The sequence below is a fragment of the Lycorma delicatula genome, chromosome 2 (assembly GCF_047948215.1).
Source record: "Lycorma delicatula isolate Av1 chromosome 2, ASM4794821v1, whole genome shotgun sequence".
Taxonomy (NCBI): domain Eukaryota; kingdom Metazoa; phylum Arthropoda; class Insecta; order Hemiptera; family Fulgoridae; genus Lycorma; species Lycorma delicatula.
The window spans coordinates 81,357,515-81,381,519 of record NC_134456.1 but is presented as its reverse complement, the minus strand read 5'-3'; the positions used below and the strand labels follow the sequence as shown (position 1 = coordinate 81,381,519).

General features: G+C 27.8%; 1 protein-coding gene across 1 annotated transcript in view; it reads right to left on the bottom strand.

The window, feature by feature from the left end:
• Positions 1–596: 596 nt before the first annotated feature.
• The window catches only part of LOC142318930 (neurotrimin-like), a 160,973-nt gene continuing 137,564 nt past the window's right edge, over positions 597–24,005 (bottom strand). Inside the window, exons 5-11 of the mRNA XM_075355614.1 lie at positions 22,023–22,164; positions 18,680–18,777; positions 14,265–14,439; positions 11,985–12,112; positions 6,303–6,495; positions 2,763–2,933; positions 597–1,304 (exon numbers count right to left, since the gene is read on the bottom strand). Coding sequence (XP_075211729.1) covers positions 1,183–1,304; positions 2,763–2,933; positions 6,303–6,495; positions 11,985–12,112; positions 14,265–14,439; positions 18,680–18,777; positions 22,023–22,164 — 1,029 coding nt within the window. The 3' untranslated portion in view covers positions 597–1,182. The remainder of the gene's footprint in view (positions 1,305–2,762; positions 2,934–6,302; positions 6,496–11,984; positions 12,113–14,264; positions 14,440–18,679; positions 18,778–22,022; positions 22,165–24,005) is intronic.

Here is a 24,005-nt window from a genome sequence, read left to right as displayed (position 1 = left end):
GTATGTGGAAGTACGGAATGGAAATTTTGTAATATATGAAAAATGCTGGATGAGGATTTGAACGCAAGACCTAAACAAAAGGCCAAGTTGTTACCACTTCACCACCACAGACTAGTATTTTGGTTTATGATCTTGCAATGATTCATTTTCACTTCTATGATAGCTGGAGAGTGTTCATAGAGTTCATTTATATATATATATATAAATTTATTTACATATATATATATATATGTAAATATATGTAAATACTCGTAAATATATATTAAGAAAATGGAAATTAAATAAATGAAAATAATAATTATTAGACTTTTTTTTTTTACAATTAGATTATTGTTAAAACGTTTTAGTGTAACAGATTAATATAGTAACTTAAAAACAGAAAAAAAAAACAATTATCAGAATTATTCTAATAATTTAAATTTAACAATTACAAACTTCTTAGGAACAAATATTTTATTTACTAATTAATAAATATTGTAAATAACTTAATTATTTTTTGTCGGTTATGTTTAATATAATTTGTAAATGTTTTATCTTGCTGTTCATTTACTTAAAAAAATAACAAATATTTTTGTTAATAAAGTAGTAACTGTAATTATATTCTTTTTTACAAACTTATTTAAAAACTTAAGTAATAATATAAAAAAAAACTTTGATTATTTATTCAAATATTAATCTATTTGTATTTTTTAAGTTGAGTTGTGTTATATTAGTTTTATGCATTTTCTATCCTTTTCATCTTGTTTTCTTGAAAAAGAATCAATCCTTACTTTTATAAGTAAGTTACTTCTCATTCTATTAAAAATGAGAAGCAAGTACCTTCTTTATTGATGTATTTTTCAATTTCTGCTTTACATCCTGTCATTTCTCTATGTAAATGTAAATTAGAGAAATGGGTATAAAATCAGGTCAAGCTTAGGTGCTGCTAATAACAACCATAATTTGGTTGACAGTGTTTAGTTATAAAAAAATAACTTAATTAATGCTTAAAATATATAAATAGTTTAATATTGAGCAACAAAATGAGAAAGTATATTTCTATTTTATTTATTAATATTTTCTTTGAAAAATAAAGTAATTACAAATATAAAAAAGTATTTAAAATAATAGTAAACTATGTACAGGGCTTCTTAAACAGTTAATATTTACAAAGGAAAGTCTAATTATAATTTATAATACATTTCATGAAAGAATATAATATGTTTTAAAAATTAATGTTATTGAGATCACAATAATGCTTCTTGAGCTTCTTCTGTATGCTGAGCTGGTCACACTGTCTGAATTATATGTAATATCAAAATCAGCTGAAAAAAATAGGAAGAGGTTTATTTTTTACAATAATAATTTTTAATATACATGCAGTCTTTTTATATCATTTTCTAAAAAGCATATTAATAGATATTCTTATTAAAGAAGAAAGAGTAATAAAGAAAATCTTTTCTGTTTGTAGAAGAATTTTTTATATTTTAATAGTACAAACAGACCTTTTAATTGAAATATCATCCAAAATATCATCCAAATATCATCCAAATAATTGGAATTGCACATCACACAAAGTTCAGTAGTGCAACCGTCTGTTGGAGTTGGTTATTTGCTTTTTTTTAACTTTTATATTGTCATATGCTTTTTATTGAGTGGCTTTACAAAATACATGTGTTTCTTGTCTTTGTGGGTTAGTTGGGCTACAAATAAACACTTTGCAGTTAAAGACTGGCCAAGAGGAAATCAGTTTACCCCAGGAAAGGAAAATGTTTTCAATATTCCCCTTGTCAAAGTAGACTGTATTATTTTACCACCTGTTTGCATAAAACTAGGTCTGATGAAGAATTTTGTAAAACATTACATAAAGATGGAGACACGGTTTTAAATATTTAGCTGAGGTTTTTTCACAATTTACGAAAATATATTTGACAGCAAACTGAATCCTAAAGAACTAGGATCATATGTTTCAATTTCGAGGTTGATGGGGTTTTAAGTTTTGAGGTTTTAAAAATTGAGGCTGATGGGTGGGAGTAGAAATGAATTAACAGAGTGGTAGAAGTGTGGGAGGCACTTCAATTGTCAATTGTGTGGTTGAACAGTTGTGTTTACAACTTTTATGTAAATTTTTATGAGCTGTCTATTAATGAAAAAGATCCAGGAAATTGTATTTAATCATTCTTAAATAAAAAAAAAGTAGCAGGGAGATTGAATCTTTAAATGTTTTTAACAAATCACTTTAATTTCTATAAATTTCTTACTTTCACATTCAGAAGTGATTTTTTTTTCTTTAAGTTTCTTTTGTCGATAAGTTTAAACTATGTTTCATCATGCAGATCTGTGAATTTAATAAGAAAAGAAACATTTTCATTGAACAGGGTTTTATCTAATTAAGTTAAATGGAATAATCATAACAGTTGGTAGTGTATGTGATAGTAAGGTAATCTAAAAGGAAAGCAAGCTATGAAGAACTCAACATTTAGAAGTAGTTAGTTAAAATTTTAGTTTGTAGTATTAATTGGATTAGCTTAATCTAATTTTCATTTCACAAAAATCAAATTTGTTGAAACTAATATATGCTGCTAGTATATTTACTAACATGAGTGAATGGACAAACATGAGTTTTAGGTGATTATGTTATATGAACAATTAATACAAATGAGGAATTTCAATTAATTTACATTTATCAAGTAGAAAGTGACAAACTAGGTCATTTAAATAAATAGAATAAATTCAAATAATAATAGCATAAGAAATGATAATAATTATTTTTTAATACTAACCTGATATAACAGTCTGTATAGTATTTCTATCAAGTTCTTCATCAAGCTTCAAAATATTTTTCTCTATTACTTCACTTTCATTTGTATTTCCATTTTCATTATCAGCTTTACCATTGTTGTTAGCATCCTCATCATCATTGTCGTCATCATCATCATTACCACCATAATCATCTTGAGAATATTTGTAAATTTAATATATATAACATTATTGGAAATAAATAAAATTACAACCAATTTAATAAATCAATAAATGAGTATTATATAAACATTTAAAAAAAATTACAATAATAAATTAATATTATATTTTCTAGTTATCTATTAGTATTAGAAGTATTAGAATTAGTATTAGAAGGTAATCTATTAGATTACCTTTTAACTTTTCTATTTGCATTGACATATGGAACTTAAGAGGCAATTTCATAATACTAATTTTTAAATTATAAGTAGAATTGTTTTAAACTATGGTAAAATTTATAGAGAATAAATTCTCTAACTTTAAAATATCACCCAACCTTTGATCCTTTTGATCAACATAAAAAAAAACATTTGAAAATAAAGCCAATATTGGATTCTATACAGTTAATGAGAAAAATAATAAAATTACTTATTGTTTTGAATAATAGTGAGCATATACAAAAATACCCTCCTCTTTTGGGTCTGTTTAAATGGAGATGGCAGAAAGTGATAAATATTGAATTCTGTGTATTATATGTGTAATATTTAAAAAAATGAGTGTTATGTCTTTTAGGTTACAGTTAAAAAATATTTTAATTCTTACAATTTTAGATTTACTTAATATGAAACAGTCTGAAATTAAAAGAAAAATTGAATTTTGCATCCAAAATAATATGAATAACAATTAATAGTTAACCCATTCCTTTTCCTTCTCTTTAATTCTTTCTCTCCATTGTTGGCTGTGTAGGCAGCAGGCATGACAATAATATGATTTCCATAATAAGATTGTTGGGAGTCAGTGCATCCTTGATGTCTGGTAGAAGGCTGTTTGGGCCATTTCAGAGATTCTATTTTCATTTGTTGGTGGCTGCACAATAAGCTGAAGGGCATATCAACCTAAAGGGTAAAATTAGACCTCATAATTTCTCTTAAAAAAAAAAAAAAAAAAAAAAAATAAGAAAAATGGTCTACTTTTATGTTTGTTTATTCTCACAAGTATCTTTATAGTCTGATAACTTTATAAAATTAAAAATTACTTTAGCATTACTGTCAATGATAAAATTTTTTAAACTCTATTTCAATAAAATTGTTAAATCTTGGTTTTTTATATGTATTTTTTATAAACAACACTTAATGTGAATTGGTGAACATAATTAAACAATTATTCACAAGAAAAAACGAACAAACAAAAAAGAATGAAATGTAGAGTACTTGTTTGTTTTCATAAACTGGTTCTTTACATGTTATAAAATCACAATTGGGATTGAGGAAAACAAATCAACAAATTCAAGACAACTCTTTGTCTCTATGATGGTAAGTGTTGAAAATTATTTAAAAATATAAACTTTTGTAATGACAAATAAACAAGTTTTTATAATAAGTTTGATAACTTACTTCAAATATTTTGAGTTGTTTTTGTGATGAACTTCAGAGACTAGATTGCTGTTCATACTCTAGTGTCAACTGATGTCACTAATGGTTTTCATTTTTAGGCCCATATGTTAGAATGCATATAAGAAGGATGTTGAATCTAAATTGTTTCTGTTCATTTTCTCTATAGGTATTCCTTTTCATGTGTGCGTAGAATATGAAAGCTACAGTAAATGTCTGTGAATTTATAGAAAACATAATGTTGGCAAACATAGATTCTGTGATTCTATGGAGGGCTTTAAGTGTTCATTTTGTCTTTGATTGAAGCTGCATCCAGTTTGACAAGAATATTGTGCAATTAGAACACTTAAGTTCATATATTGAAGGAGCGTTCGAGTAACGGTTTGTTTTGTTTATTGTTTATAAGGTTGCATAGTATCCACATTAATTAATTTGCTAGATATTTTCTATGAGACTTTGTTTATGTTTTGAAAAAAGTTAAATTTTTAAACCCATCTTGGAGAGAGATTTCTTTGAAAGTAAAAGTAGAATATTAGCATTGTATTTTATAAAATTACATACATTGTTATCAGAAGGCCATACAACTTTTATAGCAATATATAAAACTGCAACAAGTAAAAATTTGTGTATTGATTATAATAAGTCAATAGATGATCTATTCAAAATATCAATACGAGATTGGTTCAAAAAGTCCATGCATATGAGAGTTGGCACCGCTCATGTATATTGAGGATTTTTGGTTAGTAGCATCTTTTGGAAGAATGCACACCAAGTTTCAAATTGATCACTTAATTTCTCTGTGATTAGTATCCGTTTGAATCAAGAAAGTAGAGCTATTTCTAAAAAATGGATGAAAGTTTCACATGTTGATTAAACATTACTTTATCAATGGCAAATTACCTTAGGAAACTAAAGAGAAATTTGATAAATATTATGATAAATCTGCAAATTTGATTAGAATAGTTTATAAGTGGTTTCAAGATTTTTGAAGTGGTCATATGAGCACAAGTAATACTGAACATTCTGGTTGTTAAGGTCACTATTCCAAAAATAATTAATAAAATTCATGATGTACTGTTAGATGATAAAAGAATGAAGGTGGATGAAATTGCTATTGCAGTGGGCATCTTGACTGAACAGGTACATAATATTTTGCATCAATATTTGAACATGAAAAAACTATCCACAACTGTGGGCAATCACGCCAATTTTCCACAAATGAACAAGAATGAAATGTGTGAGGTATTCCACGATTGGTTTGCAGTTGATTCAGCAAAATCCACAGAATTTTAAGCATCATTTCATCACTGCAGATGAAACATCAGACACACTACATACTTGAGACCAAGGAATAATCCAAATAATAGGTTACCAGTGGGAAGTCTGCACCAAAGAAACCAAAGGCCCATTCTTTGACCGGGAAGATTATGGTGCTGTCTTTTGGAATTTGCAAGGGATATTCATCATCAGTTATTCAGAAAAAGGTTCAAAGATTACAGGTAAATACTATGCATCATCATTGGACCATTTAAGATAGAGCTGCAAGAAAAAAGTCACAATTGGCTTACAAAAAAATCCTTTTCCATCACAATTACGCACCTGTTTACTCCTCTGCTATATTGCTGCAAAATTGATAGAGTTAAGGTTGAAACTTGTTTAAACCCTGTTCTCCAGATCTGACTCCTTCAGACTACTATTTGTTCTCTAACATGAAAAAATAGCTGGCAGAAAGCAAATTTTATTCAAATGAGGGGGTGATTGCAGGAACAAAATACGTATTTTACAGAGTTTGACGCAATCCTATTATTTGGAAGCGATCAACAAACTGAAGCAGCATGGGATGAAGTTTAAAAGGGGACTATGCTAAGAAATAAAAAAAGTTTTCTCAAAAAATTAAGTGGTGTTTATTTTTACATAAACTTTTCAAACGACCCTCATATATAGATTTCTAAAGCACACCAAATACTTTCTTACCTGCTTTTGAAGTTCGAAATCTAAATACTGGAGAAGGCCTGCTCCAGCCAAATCTATTTCGAGATAAAATAGATGCGTCATAATAAGATGAACTTTTAAGTCCAGTTAAAGTATATGATTGCGTATGTAATGGACCAGTACCATATGGATCAGCAGGAATTACTAATTTCGTCCATTCACCTGGTTGATGTAGCTAAAAACAAAGCAACAGATCAAGTTAAAAAAAAAATTAAATTACATTTTGAGTTGTAATATTATTAATTTTATATATATTAAGGGAGGTTTCTAGTGCTGTTATAGTATAAAAATTCTCTTTAGTCCAAGAACTAATTGATTATTGAATATTACTGCTGGAGAAAGAAACTTTTAACTGGTTCCTTTTCCATATCGTATGGCTAACAAATGTGACTTTTCATATTTCTTTCTTTCATGTAAAAGTGTAATTTGTATTTGCATAACTTCAGCATAACTCAAAATACACCAGAAATCAAATGGGACTTGTTATCTATGCTGTTATCTCCTCAGATCATTAGAATCATTACTCCTCACACAAAATTTACATTGTACACTATGAAAAAAATCTAACAACTGAAACCAGCTTATACATAAATCATAAAAATTAGCAGCTACAAAATTAAGGGTGTATGCAATATACACAACTTCACACTTCCACTTTTTGATATAAACAATCTACAGTAATATACCAATACAAAAACTGTCAATATTTTATGAGTCAATAAAAAAAAAAAAAAACACATCTTCAGAACAGATAACTGAAATCATAATCTTAATACTACCAACATCAGAAAAAAACAATTACTTAATATACAACAACCAGATTTAATAATGGGTTCACACATTTCTTGTCTGTAGTTAAAATATTTCTACAATGCTTTGAAATTACTAAATATGTTACACAATGCAAACCTTGCTGACATTATACTGGCATTGCACATTGATAGTATCACATTCCTGTACAAAGGAAACATAAAACAATATCATACATTCCTAATATCCAATAACAAATTTCACATCATATTTACATTTCACTGCAGAATATGAATATAAAAATATCATTCAACTTTCTTGACCTTAAAAAAAAAATCAAGAAAGCTACTTCAAAACTGATAAAAATACCTTTAAAATTTACAGAAAACAATTGCCACAGTTACCCACAACATATACAGATTGAGTGAAAAGTATGGAAACTCCCTCAACAACTTTAAAACCGTTCCAGATAGAATACTGTAACTTTCAGGATAAGGTATTGGTCAATCACTTTACCTTTTGGTGAGAAATAGAATTTGAACCTCTTCTTGGGGAGTGGCCCAGGGCCTATAACTAATATTTTAAATGGTAACACATTTTGTGTGATACATAATTTTAAAGATCTATTTAAGACCAAAAAAATGTAATAAATAAAAAGTTGGCAAAATTAGATTAAATTTTTATTTAATTCAGTTTAATTTTTTTTAATTTAATTTTATTATTTGAATTTGCTAAATTTAGATAACTAATTTTCAAAATACAAACTCCCCCCCTCGCTATTCTGGGTACAAATATCATACCAACTTTTATTTATATCATTTTTCTTATCTTAAAGAGATCTTTAAAATGACTAATCACACAAAGGGTGTTACCATTTAAAATATTATTGTGAGATTCTATTTCTCGTTAAAAGATAAAGTAGTTGACCAATACCTTACCTTGAAAATGACAATATTTTATCTGGAATGGTTTTAAAGTTGTTAAGGTCTTTAGAGATCTTTAAAATCTTTGAGGGGTTTCCATATTTTTGACTCTCTCTGTACAACTACCCTATATAGTTCAAAATCTGTTTTCTTATACATGTTACATTGCCTAATACATACACTTTGTCAATTGATAACTACAATGAAGAACTTCATTCTATATAACATCTGGCCAAGGTTAATGGTTAACTACCCACAGTTATAAAGAACGGCTACATAAAGTATAAAACAAAAATCAAAAACACATTCAGCAACAGAAAGTATATGATGTTAAAATGCATCAACTAAATGTCATACAAATTGCCAACATTTTGAGAGAAGGTGGTTAATATACTGCTTTCAAAATAACAAACAACATGTATGTGATTATACCTGAGTAATAACAAAACACACATTAAAAAACATGATTACACAGGAGAATAAAAATTAAACTACAGTGACTATGTTAAGTAGTGTCAAATCTTGTTGTTTACAAATTTCAAATTTTTTCTAAGTGTGGTAAGATGTGTTTAAAGATAATGGTAAATCTCTTTAATTAAATGTCCAGTTTCTGTAAGGTGATTGAAAAAAAATAAAATTGATTTTATTGTTTTGTGTGGAGTATGTTTGTTCTTAGTACTGTGATAGAATGTGCATCTAGATTGTCCTGGGTTGAAGTATTTTAAATACTTTAACTAAGTCACACCAGTTGATAAAAATTAAATTATAGTAACTATACTGAGTATTTCATCAGACAAATCTCTAGGTGGGTTTAACTAAACACAACTACTTTAGTTATTTGGTTCAGTTAATGGCTTATAACCAAAATACATTTTAAACAGTAAATTAGAATATGATATGTAATTTTCATACAGATTTGATTCTTTTTCATGATATGAAAAAAGTGTACCAGATGTTTTCAAATAAAATTTTTATCGTGATTTTAAAAGGGGTTGATTATTGTTTTATAAAAGTGAATTGTGAGTTTTGCCAATAAAAATCAAATGTTGGTCTCACTTAACAAAATTTTACTTTTACTTATGTAAAAAGAAGTATAACTTTTTTTGTATAATCAGAAAACCATAATTTTATTTGTAGTGAAAGATTTATATTTTAACTCATACTTCTTAATATTTTAAGTATACAACATTCCATCCAATCATACATTTATTCTAGTCTAGCAGCCTTGTAAAATAAGTCTTTTTATCTTATTAATATTAGTAATTATGGTGTCTTGTTACCATTCTTTAAGTTGTTAATTATTTTTAGAATTTTCTAATAAATCTATCGGCACATGGTGGTGCAGGGACTAAACGCCTATGTACTAGCATTTTACATGCATTGGCTTCTTACAAGCAAACCAAAAATATTATAATTTTTTATATGTCTTTATTGGTAAGGTAATATATAAAAAAGCAAGTTATATAAACTTGCTGTGTGTAAGTGTTGAGTTTTATTCTAAATTGTATATTGATGTTATGATTTAGGCCAACTTGCTATTATATAGCAACTAATAATAATAGAATCATTCATGACTATGTGCTATTTATGAATTGTAAACACGACAAGTAATTTTAAGAATTTCATTTACTTATTTTTTATCTACGCTAATCATTGCGCTGTGATGAATCATATGTCACACATTGCTTGTAATTATGTTCTAGAAGTGATTATAGAAACATTTATTGCGATGTATATTTTACTTAATGAAATAAATAGCTGTTAGTGATTTATTTTTACTATTTGTTGTGTTGTTTTCATTTAAGGCTTTGTCATAAATTCAGTCATGTAAATTTTTAATCTTTCAGTATAGTTATTTTCTTTTAAAATGCCCAAGTTAGCAGGAAAAGTTCAATGCCGGAATCGGAATAGTGAGGAAAACTGAAGTGCTGAATACAGTAGTTCAAGCGACAAAAATATCAAAACGAACATTCCAAAGAATTATAGCAGAAGGGAAATCAAATGAAACTGAGAAGCCATCTGTGTTCGTTTCGCCGAGAAAACGTGTAATCACCCCAGTACTGTGTGCAATTTAGATTCGTTTGATACGAATGCTTTGAGGCGTTTAATAAATCAATTTTATTTAACCGAAAAATGCGAACCTACTGTTAAGAGAGTTATGCAAAAAGCCCGTGAATGCGAAATTAATTTCAAAGAGAGTGAAAGATCTTTAAGGAGAGTATTGCGTAAAATGGGATTTAGATGAAAAAAAAACAACAGAAGACAACCGGAAAATATTAATAGAACGGCATGACATTAAATTGCAAAGAATGAAATTTCTATGACAAATTTCCCTGTTTCGCGAAGAAGGAAGACAGATTCTGTACACAGATGAAACCTAAATTCACAATAGTCATGCGACACAAAAATCGTGGGTAGACACAACAAACCTTCATGAGGGACTGCAGACACAAGTATCCAAGAGCTCACTATTAATAATTGTTCATGCCGGCTGTAATAAAAGATTAACAAAGCTTTACTTATGTATGAGTCAAATAAGAAAGGAGATTATCATAAATCGATGGATTCCGAAAAGTACACGAAATGGTTACGGGAGAAGAGTATTCCCAACTTGCCACCTAAGTCGGTCATTGTACTAGATAACGCATCGTATCACAAGGTTCTGTTACAAAAGCAGCCAAATTCTAATTCTTTAAAAAGTGATATGATAGAAAGGTTAGCCAAACAACGAATTAGCTGACGAAAACTAATTATATGATATAAAATTACACAAAGAAAATCAAAAGAAATTTCTAATAGATGACATTTTCGGAAATTAGGGTTATTCAGTTCTATGGTTGCCACCTTATCACCTAACTTAAATGCCACTGAAATTATTTGTAGTAGGGATAGGGCAAGTGGCTAAAAGAAATACAACTTTTAACATGTCGGACGTTCTTAAGTTAACTGAAGAGGAATGTCTGAAGCTTAGTGGAGCAATGTCTGCGAGCATGTTGTCAACATTGAAAAAATATATTGAAGATATTGAACATTTATATGATGTGTACATCGACAATAAATGTGAATTCAGAATGTGATAAATGTGAATTCAGAATTGGACACTAACTCTTTAGAATCTACTGACGACAGCGACTTCAGAATTTGCGAGCTACAGCAATAAAGTGAGTAGAAAATATAATTATTTAAACTACTTTAAAATAATAATATTCACTGGGATAATAAACTACTTTTAATTAAATAGCATCGTATGTATTTTTGGTTATAAATATCATCCATATTAAACTGACAACGTTTTCAGTCGGCCTAGTACCGTGCTAAATATTTGCTGAATGCTAGTAGTTTTGTGTCAATTTACATGCCGATAATTCTACTGCTGTATTTATAATTCGACTGCTAGCTTTTACTGTTTTAGTTCATTTACTTCTTTTTATTAGTGTTCTTTTTTATGATTTATTTTTCTTATTTATATTGTCAGCCTGCAATATAAGTAATCTCATCGACATTAAACTATTATTATTACAGATAATGGAATTCCAAAACGCAATTATACAAAACAAACAAATAAAATATTTATTACAAAAAAGGTTCAAAATTACTTACTATTTAAATGAATTAAAAAGTTTTGAAGTAAAACCGAACAATTATTATTTTATTGAACACCGGCGGAGAAATAAACTTAAAAAAATATTTTAAATATTTTCTTTTTTAAAATATAAAATAAATTTTTTTTTTTGAATAGAAACATGAATTGAAACTGACATTCAGCGATGTTTTATATTCCTAATGACATCGTTATTTTTTACACAATATTGCCTTATCTACAATGGTTTTCAATTATATTTAGTCTACTAGAAACTCCACCTGGGAAAGTGTTAATGATTTAGCTGTGTAAGGTTGTTGGAAGAACAAGCTCCGTTAATTTGAAAGTGAATAATTAATAATCTAGACAAAAAATTCCACTTACAAAACATTATAACATTTATTAACTAACCTCATGGAGACGAAACAGAAGGCTGTATTCATTGATAAGTGAGTAACTATCTACTTCCCATACTAATGTATAATTGTATTTACCAGGTTGCTTGATGTTTTTCTTAAATACTGCTATATTTGCTACTCCTAAAAATTAATTTCAATTTGAAAAATAAAGTAAGAATTTTTAATTAAAGAAAAATAAATAATTAAATAACTATATTATTATTAATTAACTTAGCAAGGTTTTTTTTGTCTTTAGTCAGTTTACTTTTGAAAAAATAAAAAGTGTATTAATAAAACTTGTCTTGCAATGTCTGCACTGCTTCTTCTCATACTTAAACATGAGTGTGATTCCCATCCTTTGTAAATTCTGAAGGGAATTTCTTCATGTCAGCAATTGGCTGTCAATCTTAAAAATAATAAAGTAGTCATCAAATGGATGGATTCTACAATGAGAAAAAGTAAAATGCAATAAGGGAATTTCAGTCAACGTAAACTATTCAATATTTATATTAAAGACAATAATAATATTTCTTATCATTTAAATAGAAGAGAACATTACAATAATTCTTTTATAAAATAAATATGTAAAAGTACAATTTCTCAAGATTATGCACTCAAGGAAATTTTGGGTTGAATAATGGATATAATTTTTTAAGACAAAAGGATGTAGTGTCAAATGGAGACATAAATAATCACTTTAACTGTTAAAATTCAGGATTTCTCCTTTTGTAACACTTATCAGAGGTTATAAAATGCATAGACTCAAATTGGTGATGTTCATAATGTCATTTTGGTAGAGTTAAAGACTTTCAACCTAAAATAAAAACAAACTATTTCTGAAATTAAAATTTATTGAGAAATGTTTCTCAATTACTACATTAAAAGGGAATTGGCAAGTTTTGTAAACACTGAAATGCAATTTGTTTTTGGTAAACATGATTATGCTGGCTGTGAAATCTAAATTTGAAAGATGAAAATGTACATGATGAGAGTTGTCAGTAATGCATTATGCCACTGATATGGAATATATAGAGGTAGAATTTCAAAATCATGACAATAACTTGCAACAGTTAGCAGAGAGACTCGTGTTTGTATAGTAAAAACTCAACAATTAGTGATTTTTGTTAAAATAACTATAAATTATGTGTACATATTCTCAGAAGCAAAGAATATAGAAACTCATTTGAAGCTCTCCAAAAGTAACTTTTATAATTATAAAAAATAAATAGTCAGTTTGAGACACACTTGTACTTGTGAACTGCCTATGCAGCTAAATGTTGCTGTAAATGGGGATTTTTCAGATCTTACACAGATACCTCTTGTAATAAATTTGCTTGTAGTTTTTATGTTGTTATTGTTTGTAGTTATTCTGAGCTGTGATATATTATATCAATTTCAGTTTTTATTAGTTATTATTAAACATATTTCTTATTCTATTACTTTTTCAATTTATTACATTATAAACCTTGGTTCACTATGAATGATGAAGTAGAAATTACTCATTAATGCTCTCCTTGCACGTATCAGTCAAATTTATCTGATCCATCCTTCGTAATTTTACAATCTAAACAACAAAATTCTCCCACTTCTGGTGTATTAACTTCTCATATCTTATTTAATTTGTCCGTTATCTTTCTTTCTGTCACATTTCACCTTTTTTTTTGGGTCTTTCAAACCAAATTTCTCTCCAAAAATAAATCCATGCCCTTCAGTATGTATTCTAACCCACTTTTCGTTTCTGCTCAAAGAACAATGTCATCAGTAAATATAAAATATTTATTTTTTCTCAACTTTTAAATAGTTACTCAATTCTCAAATGTTTATTTTAATTTTAACAACAGACTACATTCTTGTTTCAATCCTTCCTAAAACATAGTTGATTTCTTTTCATCTCTACTCTTAAAAATTTCCTTACAATAGTAATGAAAAAACTTCCCTTTCATCATCCCACTGTAACCTATTTGAATGTATATGTAAACAAGCATCTGGAAAGATTCTCCACTGTTCAAACAAAATTCTACATGGGTAATCACAATGATTTCCAATTATCAATCTTAATAGTGCTGAGTAAGTATTTTCAAAGCCCATAGTTATTATTGGAATATCTCTGAAATTATAAATCGTACTGAATTTTGTGACTCAACTACATTAAGCTGTGTGAAATGTTTCTGCTGGCATAAGACTCACTAAGTATTTAAAGAAAAAGCTTAGCATTTTAAACAAATAGAACATATCATAAAAATTAATAATTAAACAAATAGAACATATCATAAAAATTAATAATTTAACAGACCTGAAAGTTGAATAACTTGCTGTCCTTGTCCAATTCCATTTGCTGCTTTACATGTGTAGAAGCCAAGATCTCCAGTTCTCACGTTCCTTATTATTAATATATGTCTATCATGTATTCTAGCAGGTACAATACGTGGTAAATCATCAACAATAATGCCATCTCTGTACCATTCGACCTAAGAAAAAATAAATTGTATATTTTAAACACAAAGTACAACAATTTTTACATTTATTTGAAAAGAAGTATTGATTGTAATTATTGATTGTAAGTTATATATCAGGAATTGTTAACTTACATTCATTTGTGTCATAAGCAGCAGTCAGATCAACTGATAATATCTAAAGATGTGGTTTTAAAAATAACTGGAGTTTGCTGCAGTATTTGTAACTATTCTGAGAAAAGGATTATACATCAGTCATATGATAGAAATGACTATTATATGACTACTAAATGAGTAGTTACTCCATTACTGAGTAAGTACTAAAGCTTAAACATTAAGTATGTTATATTTTACAGCATTATTTTAAATTTAGTAATGGCTAAGGAAATATTTAATAGAAAGAAGCAGTTATTGCGTACTAAGATATAGTTAGAATTAGAAAAGTAAACTTGTGAAGTGTTAAGTTTGGAGGGTAAAACTATATGGATGTGAAATATAGACACTGAGAAAGAAGTAAAAAGAAAGGGATGAAGGTATTTGGAATGTGAGCATAGAGGAGATTGGAAAAGATTAGACAGGGAAACAAAGTGAAAAATGAAAAAGTAATGATGAGAATGCATGAGAATAGAAGCTTAATTAGAGAAATTCAGAATAGGAAAGCAAACTGGGTGGGTTATATGATGAGAAAAAGAGGATTGAAAATAGGGATTCAAAGATCAGTAGAATGTGCAAAGAAGAGAGGCCAGAATGATAAAAAATTATTGACAATCTAAAACAGTGTTTCTCAAAACAACTGATACTACGGAGCAATAAAAATTTTTCAGCTTGTATTGCAGACTGTAAAAAAAATTAGATATTAAATTGAAGAAAGTGCAGGTTTTTTTTATACTAATTCACAGACTAATTACCTAAAAGGTTCAGACAGTACTCTAAAGTTGCAGTTGTACGATAAGCAGAGATCAGTTTTCTCAGTTGTGTGCATTATTATAGCTATGTAATAAATATTATAGCTAAGTATAAAGAAGTTCACGGATTACTAAAACTTTTTCTGTGGACCACCAATGGTCCGCAGACCACCGGTTGAGAAACAGTGATCTAAAAGAAAAGCAAGCTATCAAGAACTCAAAGTTTTAGTTAGAAGTAGAAAGGAAAATGAAGATATACATGCCTGCGGGCAGGTAACCTAATAATTATGATTTTGGTAAATGAAAAAGAGATACTTGGTTTTCACCTTAAAATTTAGAAATAAAAATTAATTTTATTTATCAAAATCATGTATATCTGTAAATAATCTCTAAGTCAAAAGGTTTTTTTATGACTTTGTTACTTAAATTTGTGCTCATTTTCTCAGTTTGTGTCTGCTGTAATGTTTGAATGGGTTTACATATTAGCAGCAATTTAAACTGTTTTAATAAAAATAAAGAATGAACTTATTTAACTAGACATAGCAATTTATCAGTACCTAACAACTGGAATTTTATGAATAACTTTTTCTTAATTTGAGTGGTTCACCCCCTCTTGATGAAAGACAAATTTTTGGCATCTACTTGCTCAGGTGTTATGTAAAAAAAAAAAGAGGAAGAGTAACAGGACCAAACATTAAACCTACTTTTCTTTTGGTAGAAGATTTTTCAAATTTATGGGCTCAAGATGTATTTTAGAAAAATAATTTAAAAGTAATAAAAATTAAAACAAATGGAATTATTTGCAAATTTTGCAGAAATCTTTTTGAATTTTAAATGAGGGTTCCTTCCACATTTTTTAGGGCCAGGTATTTTGTTGTTTTCATTTGTGCACAAGTTTTGCCAAAAAGTTTTAAGGAACAAGAATTGAAGCAAATAAAATTTGAAATAATTTCTATATAAAGTATTTTTCAAATTTTGACCAAGGATGTTCCCTTCTGGTCATGCCAGCCAAAGGAACAGTGAGTAATTCACAGTTCAGCTGGTATTATGTTATTGGATTACACATATTAATTCTAAAGGGCATTGATATCCCAGATATAGAAATTAAATGTTTGTCAATTTTTAAACATCTGATTGAAACATTTAACCTACGTTTCTAAAGTACAAATGTTGAAATAGTTATGCAATTTAATTAAAAAAGGGCTGATTTTATGAGGAGATAGCAACCACATTTTTCTTTGAAAATTTAATAAAGTACATATATACATACATCCCACAACTTCTTTCACTTTTAATTTCCATTACCTAACTTACAATAAAATCCAATTACTGTGTTCTGAACAATTGGGTATTACAAAAAAGATTCCAAATATATTATTCATATCCTAATGCTTAATTTCTGCCACTGGGATTTTTATTGCATCATAACAGGCTTAAAACATTGTGACTGCAATTAAAGTAATATCTTTTGATGAGGTTTTACTAATACTTTCTTTCTTGTAGTTTATTACTTAAAAAAAATACCTGAAAGGTAACTGTTTAAAAATTAAATAGTAGTTGGTTCTTTAATAATTAATATGAAAAAGGGGCAAAAAAATATTAAAAAGTTATTAATCGACTCTTATAAATTATTCATCCTGAAGTTGTTTTCAGAACTATAAACAGATTAAAATTTAATTTGTTAAATCATACTCATTAAATCATACAGCATATAAAAAATCACATTATAATAATGATAGTAATCCAGGTGTATACAAATTAAATCGTAGATAATGTTTAGTACTACTTCAGTCAGACTGGATGAATATTAATCTACAGATAAAAAGAACATATATAACTCATAACATAGAATTAGCATTTACAAATTAATAAGTAAGATACACATACAAAGACATTAACTGTAATATTCAAAATTTACATACTTGTATAGGATATAAAATTCAAGATTTCAATGTATTTGAACAGTATGAAATTTACTAACAAACAAAACTTGACAAAAAATAAATAAATGAACAAACAAATCTAGATAGAATATATTATTCAATTATATTATAAGGAGTTTTCCAGTCTTTTAAGATAAGTGTGCATACTATTAACATCACTGCCATTGGTAAAAAATAAAAGAGAAGTTGGCAATTCACTTCAAAAAGATTTTCTGGAACAATAGTTTTCATCAATTTAATTTGAAAGTGAGTTAATAATTTTTGAAGTGTTGTATTTTGTTATTCTTTAACAAGATCTCTCATTAAAAAAAAAATGCTTTTTTTTGTAAATATTAAGAATAATATAATGTGATAGAAGTAAACAATAATAGTAAACTAAATACGTAAAAAGATATTATATTTATAAATTCAAGAAATTTAATAACCAATAAATCACCAGGTTGTGTATGAAAATGATTTATATCAATTAGTTATATAATTAACTACTGATCTATGTTCAGTCTGTATTTGACCATGGCTGGATGTAATTATATTATTTAATGAAGTTTATGAGGAAATTGTATGTATTCTTTTAAATATTTTAATATGTGTGATTAAGCAATATAATACATTGACTAATAATGTCATGAAAATACCAAAATTTAGAGGTACACTAATTGTTCACAACTCTTCAAATTATCCACCTCACACAACTTTCATTCCCATTATCATTTTAATTTCTTTAATTTATAGAGGGAAGAAATAAAATATTCCCATAGATACAAACTAAACTGCTATAATTAAACGAGGGCAAGGAGTACAGAGTTAAAGTACTTCATAGTAATATGACTTTTTTTTTTGTTTAACCACCAGGTCTGTAGTCAAGCAATTCTTTCCGCAGAGGATGAGATGAGTGTTTTGTAGCGTGTGTGAAAAATGCAGGATCTCCAGGTGAAAGGCTGAGATGCTACCACTTGCGCCATGGAGGCCGGCCATAGTAATATGACTTGCCATGTGTTAATTGAAATTCACTATAAATAGTATTAAAAAGATAGTATTAAAGAGATTCTTCATGCATATAAAATTTCCAAATTCTTCACATTTTTTCTCTTTTACATGGTATGAAGTAGGAAAAAAAAATGAACACATCTCACAATACATTACAGAGTATAATAAATAAACAAGCAAACACAATTAAAATCTGATAGACTTTTTTCTATTTTGTCTTACCACTTATAAAAAAAAAAAAATTACTATATTTAACTTGAATCATTATGCAACTATAAGCAGTAATCATTCTTTGTAACTTAATGAAACCTTATTCTTATTTATGTACTGAACCAATACTGTGCTAATTTTTGGAAAAAAATGTTTCATGTAAATGTTAATCTACTCTATAATGAACACTTTACTTCTAATGAAACTAACCTTAGGATCAGGATTTCCATTTACGTTACAACTTAAATCTGCTCTAAGCCCAGGAGCTGTATGTATCCATATTCGATCTGTTGAAACTTCTGGTGGATCTGTAAAAAAAAAATACATTTTAAATAAAAATGTTTGATTTTATATATCATAAAACATTTAAGTTTAAAACTGTACAAAGTTATGATGAGGAAAATAGAAAGGAGAACAGGAAAGAAGATAAATTTGGTCTCAGAGATGCAGTTGAATGTCTGAGGATGATGGGGGAAATAAATAAGCTGGAGAATAAGAAAAGTATTTTAGTTTTACTGATTGGAAAAACATTTGATAGAATGGAACAGATTATGTTGCTGAATGTTTTAATGAATTATGGTAGAGGAACGCTAATAACAGTGTTGTACATAAGATATATGATAGTTGTAGTTAAAAAATTAGGATAAGAGAGAAGAAATCAGCACTGAAGGTGGAGTCAAAAAGGCTTTTGTGTTTCCATCAATACTTACATTCATGTACATGTTAAAAACTGTTAATATTTTACAAGTGAAAGAAGCTTAGATGAGTGCAAGTCATTCAAATATTTGGAAAGTTACTTAGAATATAAATATAAATATTACAGAAGTAAGAAGTAGAATATATACGGTATAGATGAGAAAATTGTTGACTAACCAAAAGTAGTTCACTGGAATTAATTGAACTTTTTCAATGTTTCTTGTGAAGTGTTTTATAAGGTCATGGAGTGGAAATAATAAGAAAGAAGACAGACTATTGGAAACACTTGAAAACATGACTGTTGAAAAATAGAATAGATATTAGGAGGTTCTGAGAAGATAAGAATGTAGAGGAGAAACCTGTGCTCATAATTTCTGCTCCATTACATAATTAAATAAATACTACATCCAATATGTGTTCATGTAGTTCCTGCTCTCTCATATCCAGGACTTTAGCTGGATGTCAAATATCTTTTTTGTTCATTTATACGTTATCAGCAGCCCTGCTTGTTGTATTTTCCATTTGTTGTTAATTGCTGGTATCATTTCATATCAATGTAGTCTTAATGGTCTTATCTGGTCTTCTTCTTAATGGTTATACTTTATCTTTTAATTTTATTTATCTTGTTTTCAGTAAATTGAGGTTCTTAAAAAGGACATCTGTTTGAGTGTTGATCTATTCATTTATGATTGTCTTATTGTTACTTTTTAATTTAAAGTTTTCTACAATTTCTAAAATGTTCATTCTTCTTCCTTTACACATTTGTAAATTAATTTCACTGATTCTTCCATTTTCATTGGGCTATGTCCTTCTTTTATTAAATGCATTGCATAATTAGAATCTTTTTTTTGATTTTTAAAAGATCTCGTGTATTCTTTATATCTTAATTTTAATTTTCTTCCTCCTGTTTGTCTAATGCACGTTGCATTGCATTTACTATTTATTTATTTTGTATATATCTTTTTCTTCTATATTACTATTAAGAATCTTTTATAGTGCATTATTTGTATTTATAGCCTGTTTTATGTTATATTTACTAAAAAATTGTTTAATTGAATAAATTTCTTTCCCAGTTAATGTTAATTTACTCCATTTAAAGGTTTCTTTAATGCTATTTAAAGGTTGTTTTCTGGTATTTGAAAAATAGTGTTTACTCTTTTATATGCTGGTTTCTTTAATGGTAATTTATGTAGTCTATCTGTCATGTATCTAAAAGCTGTTAATTTATCTGTTGGTTGATCCGAATCATAAGCTATGATGTTATCTGTATAGATTAGGTTTCTTTTCTGTATATTTGAAAAACTACATTATTATTTCTTTTTATTGTTAGGTCTAACAATTTAATAGTTTTGTCTTTTTCTTTTTTCATTGTGTATTTAATGTTATGGTAGGATTTGTTCATTTCTTCCAGAATCTTTTCTTTATTATTATTTATTTCTTTTACTTTCCCATCTAAATAGCAGCTATAGCTATATAGAAGGGAAAGTATGGTGATTGGTCAAAATTGGGCATATCCGGTTTTCATCGAATCTTGATGAATTGACCCCTCAGGACCCCAGAAAATCTAAAAATGTCTTAGCAATTTCAGCAAAAAAATATGCATATGTACATACATATGCATGATGTATGTTGGCAGGTAAATCATCTTGAAATACTTGACTGATTTTCACCAAACATGACTATAATATTTCTATAGTAGGGGCATTGATGCTATTAAATTTTCAATTCAAAAGGTCAGTGATTGGGGGATACAGGGGGAAATGAAATCATCTCCAGATTTTGCATAATTAAAGTTCAATTTTTTTTTATAATTTTGTGAATATTGATAAACAACTTTTGTAAAAAAAACTCTTGCTAAATTTCACCCCCACCCTAAAAATGATTTTGAAGAGTACAGAAGGCAGTATAAGGGTAATTTTAGTTAATTTTTTTAAAAATATTTTTGTGAACAATATAAAAAAACACCTTTGTGTAATTTTTTTTTTTATTACATCCCCACTCCAAAAAATGATAATAATTTTGAAACTTATAAGGCAGTACCAGTTTGTCTTTATCGTTGCAGTTTTTTTCTATTAGCATCTTGTTGGATCCACAAATCTGTTCCCCATCAAAGTGGGGTCTTAACTCAGCCACCCCCTCCCGTTACAAACCCTCCATCCCATTTAGCGGTTGTACTGCTGTAGTCTCTTTCTATGTTCTGATGTCGCAGGTGAGTGGCAGAATTAAATAAATGAATAATATTTAAGTATGTATTTAGGTATGTTGTGATCAACATACCTAATAAATTCTAAACATGTATTTTTTCATGATATCTAGTAAATTTTCTTCTTCCATATTCTGTAGGAATACATCGCTTTGTATTGCTGATGGTGGGTTACCATCCTTTATTTTATATAATAAAATTTTATTAATAATAAAATCTGTAAAATGTATGACAATGTAAATGAATGTGATGCTATTAAAATTATATTAAGCAGCACTTGTATTATCTGACATATTCCTTACCATCACACTCTCCACCCTTCTGGTTCGCCAAATATAATATATCAACACTAACTTTAACAGTAACAATGTGCTTTTAGGAAATGAACATTTGTTGTACATTTCCAAAAGTCAAGAGGGGGAAAAATGCTTGTTAAGGTTAATGTTCTGATGTGAAATGATATGATGTGATGTGCTTAATATGAATTGTGTTATATTCATTCTTACTATAAAAAAGTTTGTGTTAGTGAGTAAAACACACACACACACACACACACACACACACACACACACAAGTGTGTTGTATGTATATATATATATAAATAATATTACATTAATAATATTAAATAATAATTTATAAAAAAAAACTAATTACAAGTAACTTTAAGAAGAATTGAAGCAGTAGTTGGATCCCCAACACCATTATTTGCAGTACATTGATACTCACCAGCCATTTTTCTGTCAGTTACCTTGAACTGAAGAGTTGCTCTATTACTGAGTAACTGTATAGGCATACCCTAAAAATAAACAGGTGCTATTAGTCAAGTATTATAATGTGCTATTAAATTAAATACACTAATTTAAAAGGAAGAACTGTTAAATGTAAGTGGTGAATTGTAAAACTATTTTAACAAACAATATTATAATCAGAGCAAGCTATTGTTTACATACATGTATTATAATATTAAGTATTACAGATTTAACGACTGATTTTATAAAATTATAAGTAACTAATCATGACTGTAGTTGCATGAAGTAAACTAGCTAAATGAAGTGAAATATAATAAAGCTACTACTACAAAAATAATAAATCTGAAAAGGATTACACTTGGCACATTAATACCATGTACCTAAGACATTTTAAAAACTATTTATTTATCTATTCTCTCTCTGATAACTTCAGGCTTAAACATAATTGTTACAGCTACCTTAACTCCCTCTTTTTTATTTTTAATGAAAAGAAACCAATTTTATAATGGTATGAAAAAATGCCAAAAACTACACTTAGTATCATAGCATCATTTATTTTACATTAAAACTTAATGGCTGAAAAAATTATTTTTGAATTTTTTACTTCTCCATCAATTGAATTTTGACAAATTTTAAATATTGGAACAAATAATTAATCAATTAATTTTATTTTTACAATTTAAGCAAAGATGGAAAAGGAATAACCGGAGTGATAGCTGGTTCAATGTAACCAGCCATTGGCAGAAACTCCATATTCAATGTTGTCATAAAAATATTGATAAATAATTAAATTGTTATTGGTTGTCTGAATTCTAAAATTTGTATTATTGTTATGGTACTTATTACATATATTAACAATATAATTTAAGTATGAATATCTGCTATTCAATTAAATCTGTGTGTGTATGCGCACATGCATGCGTGTATGTTCATGTGCATTTGTGTAAATCCCTTTTCAAATGTTGATAACTAAAGAACAGTATTAATGACATATATATATATTCTTATATTAAATATCTGAACATAAGATAATTAATTACCTTATGATTAGTCTTACTCATGTTTCATTAATGGGAATACTAACACCTTTATTGATTGAATATACCTCAGGGCATTTTTAAAAAATTTACCTTTATATAAAGTAAATTTATCTTAATACATTTGTAATAACAAGTTTATTTCACTATATGTAGCAAATGATAGGTTATGATAAACTACAGCAATTACACATTTTTTACAAGTGTTACTTCATGAAACATAACTTTTTTTGGTAAAAAATTGCTGTATTATTGATAAATGAAGTATTACTTTAAAAATGATTTCTAATTTGTTAAATTCTGTTATTTTTCATAACAAAAATTGTTATGAAAAAACTATTAATTGTTATGTATAATGTATAACAAAATAATCATTCGGAAGTCCTCTATCTGACAGAGGTAGTGTAAGTATGACCATAGGGCTATGATATTTATCAATTATGATCCTCTTGACAGCATTCTGCTAAGTTTCAGATGCTTGGGTTTAGTTATTTGTTTGAAGCAATCGAGTAAAGCAAACAAGTTTTGACATTTTCTGAAAAAATGGATAAAATTAGAGATCGTAAAACAAATAAAATTAAATGCTTTATAAAATGTTTTGTTTTAAAAGGTTTAACCCTGACAGAAATACAAGAAGGAGTTGAATTCCACTTTACAGCATTCTTCTCCTTCGTTTTTATTTTCCTAACATGTACATTGCAATCTGTTCAACTAATGAACAAGCAAACCTACTCATGGCCCAATTAGATGAGGATGATATGTATCACATGTAAATGAGGTGTAGTCTTGCACAGACTCAGACCGACCATTTCTGAAACATGCAGTTAATTAAACCCCAACCACAAAAGTAC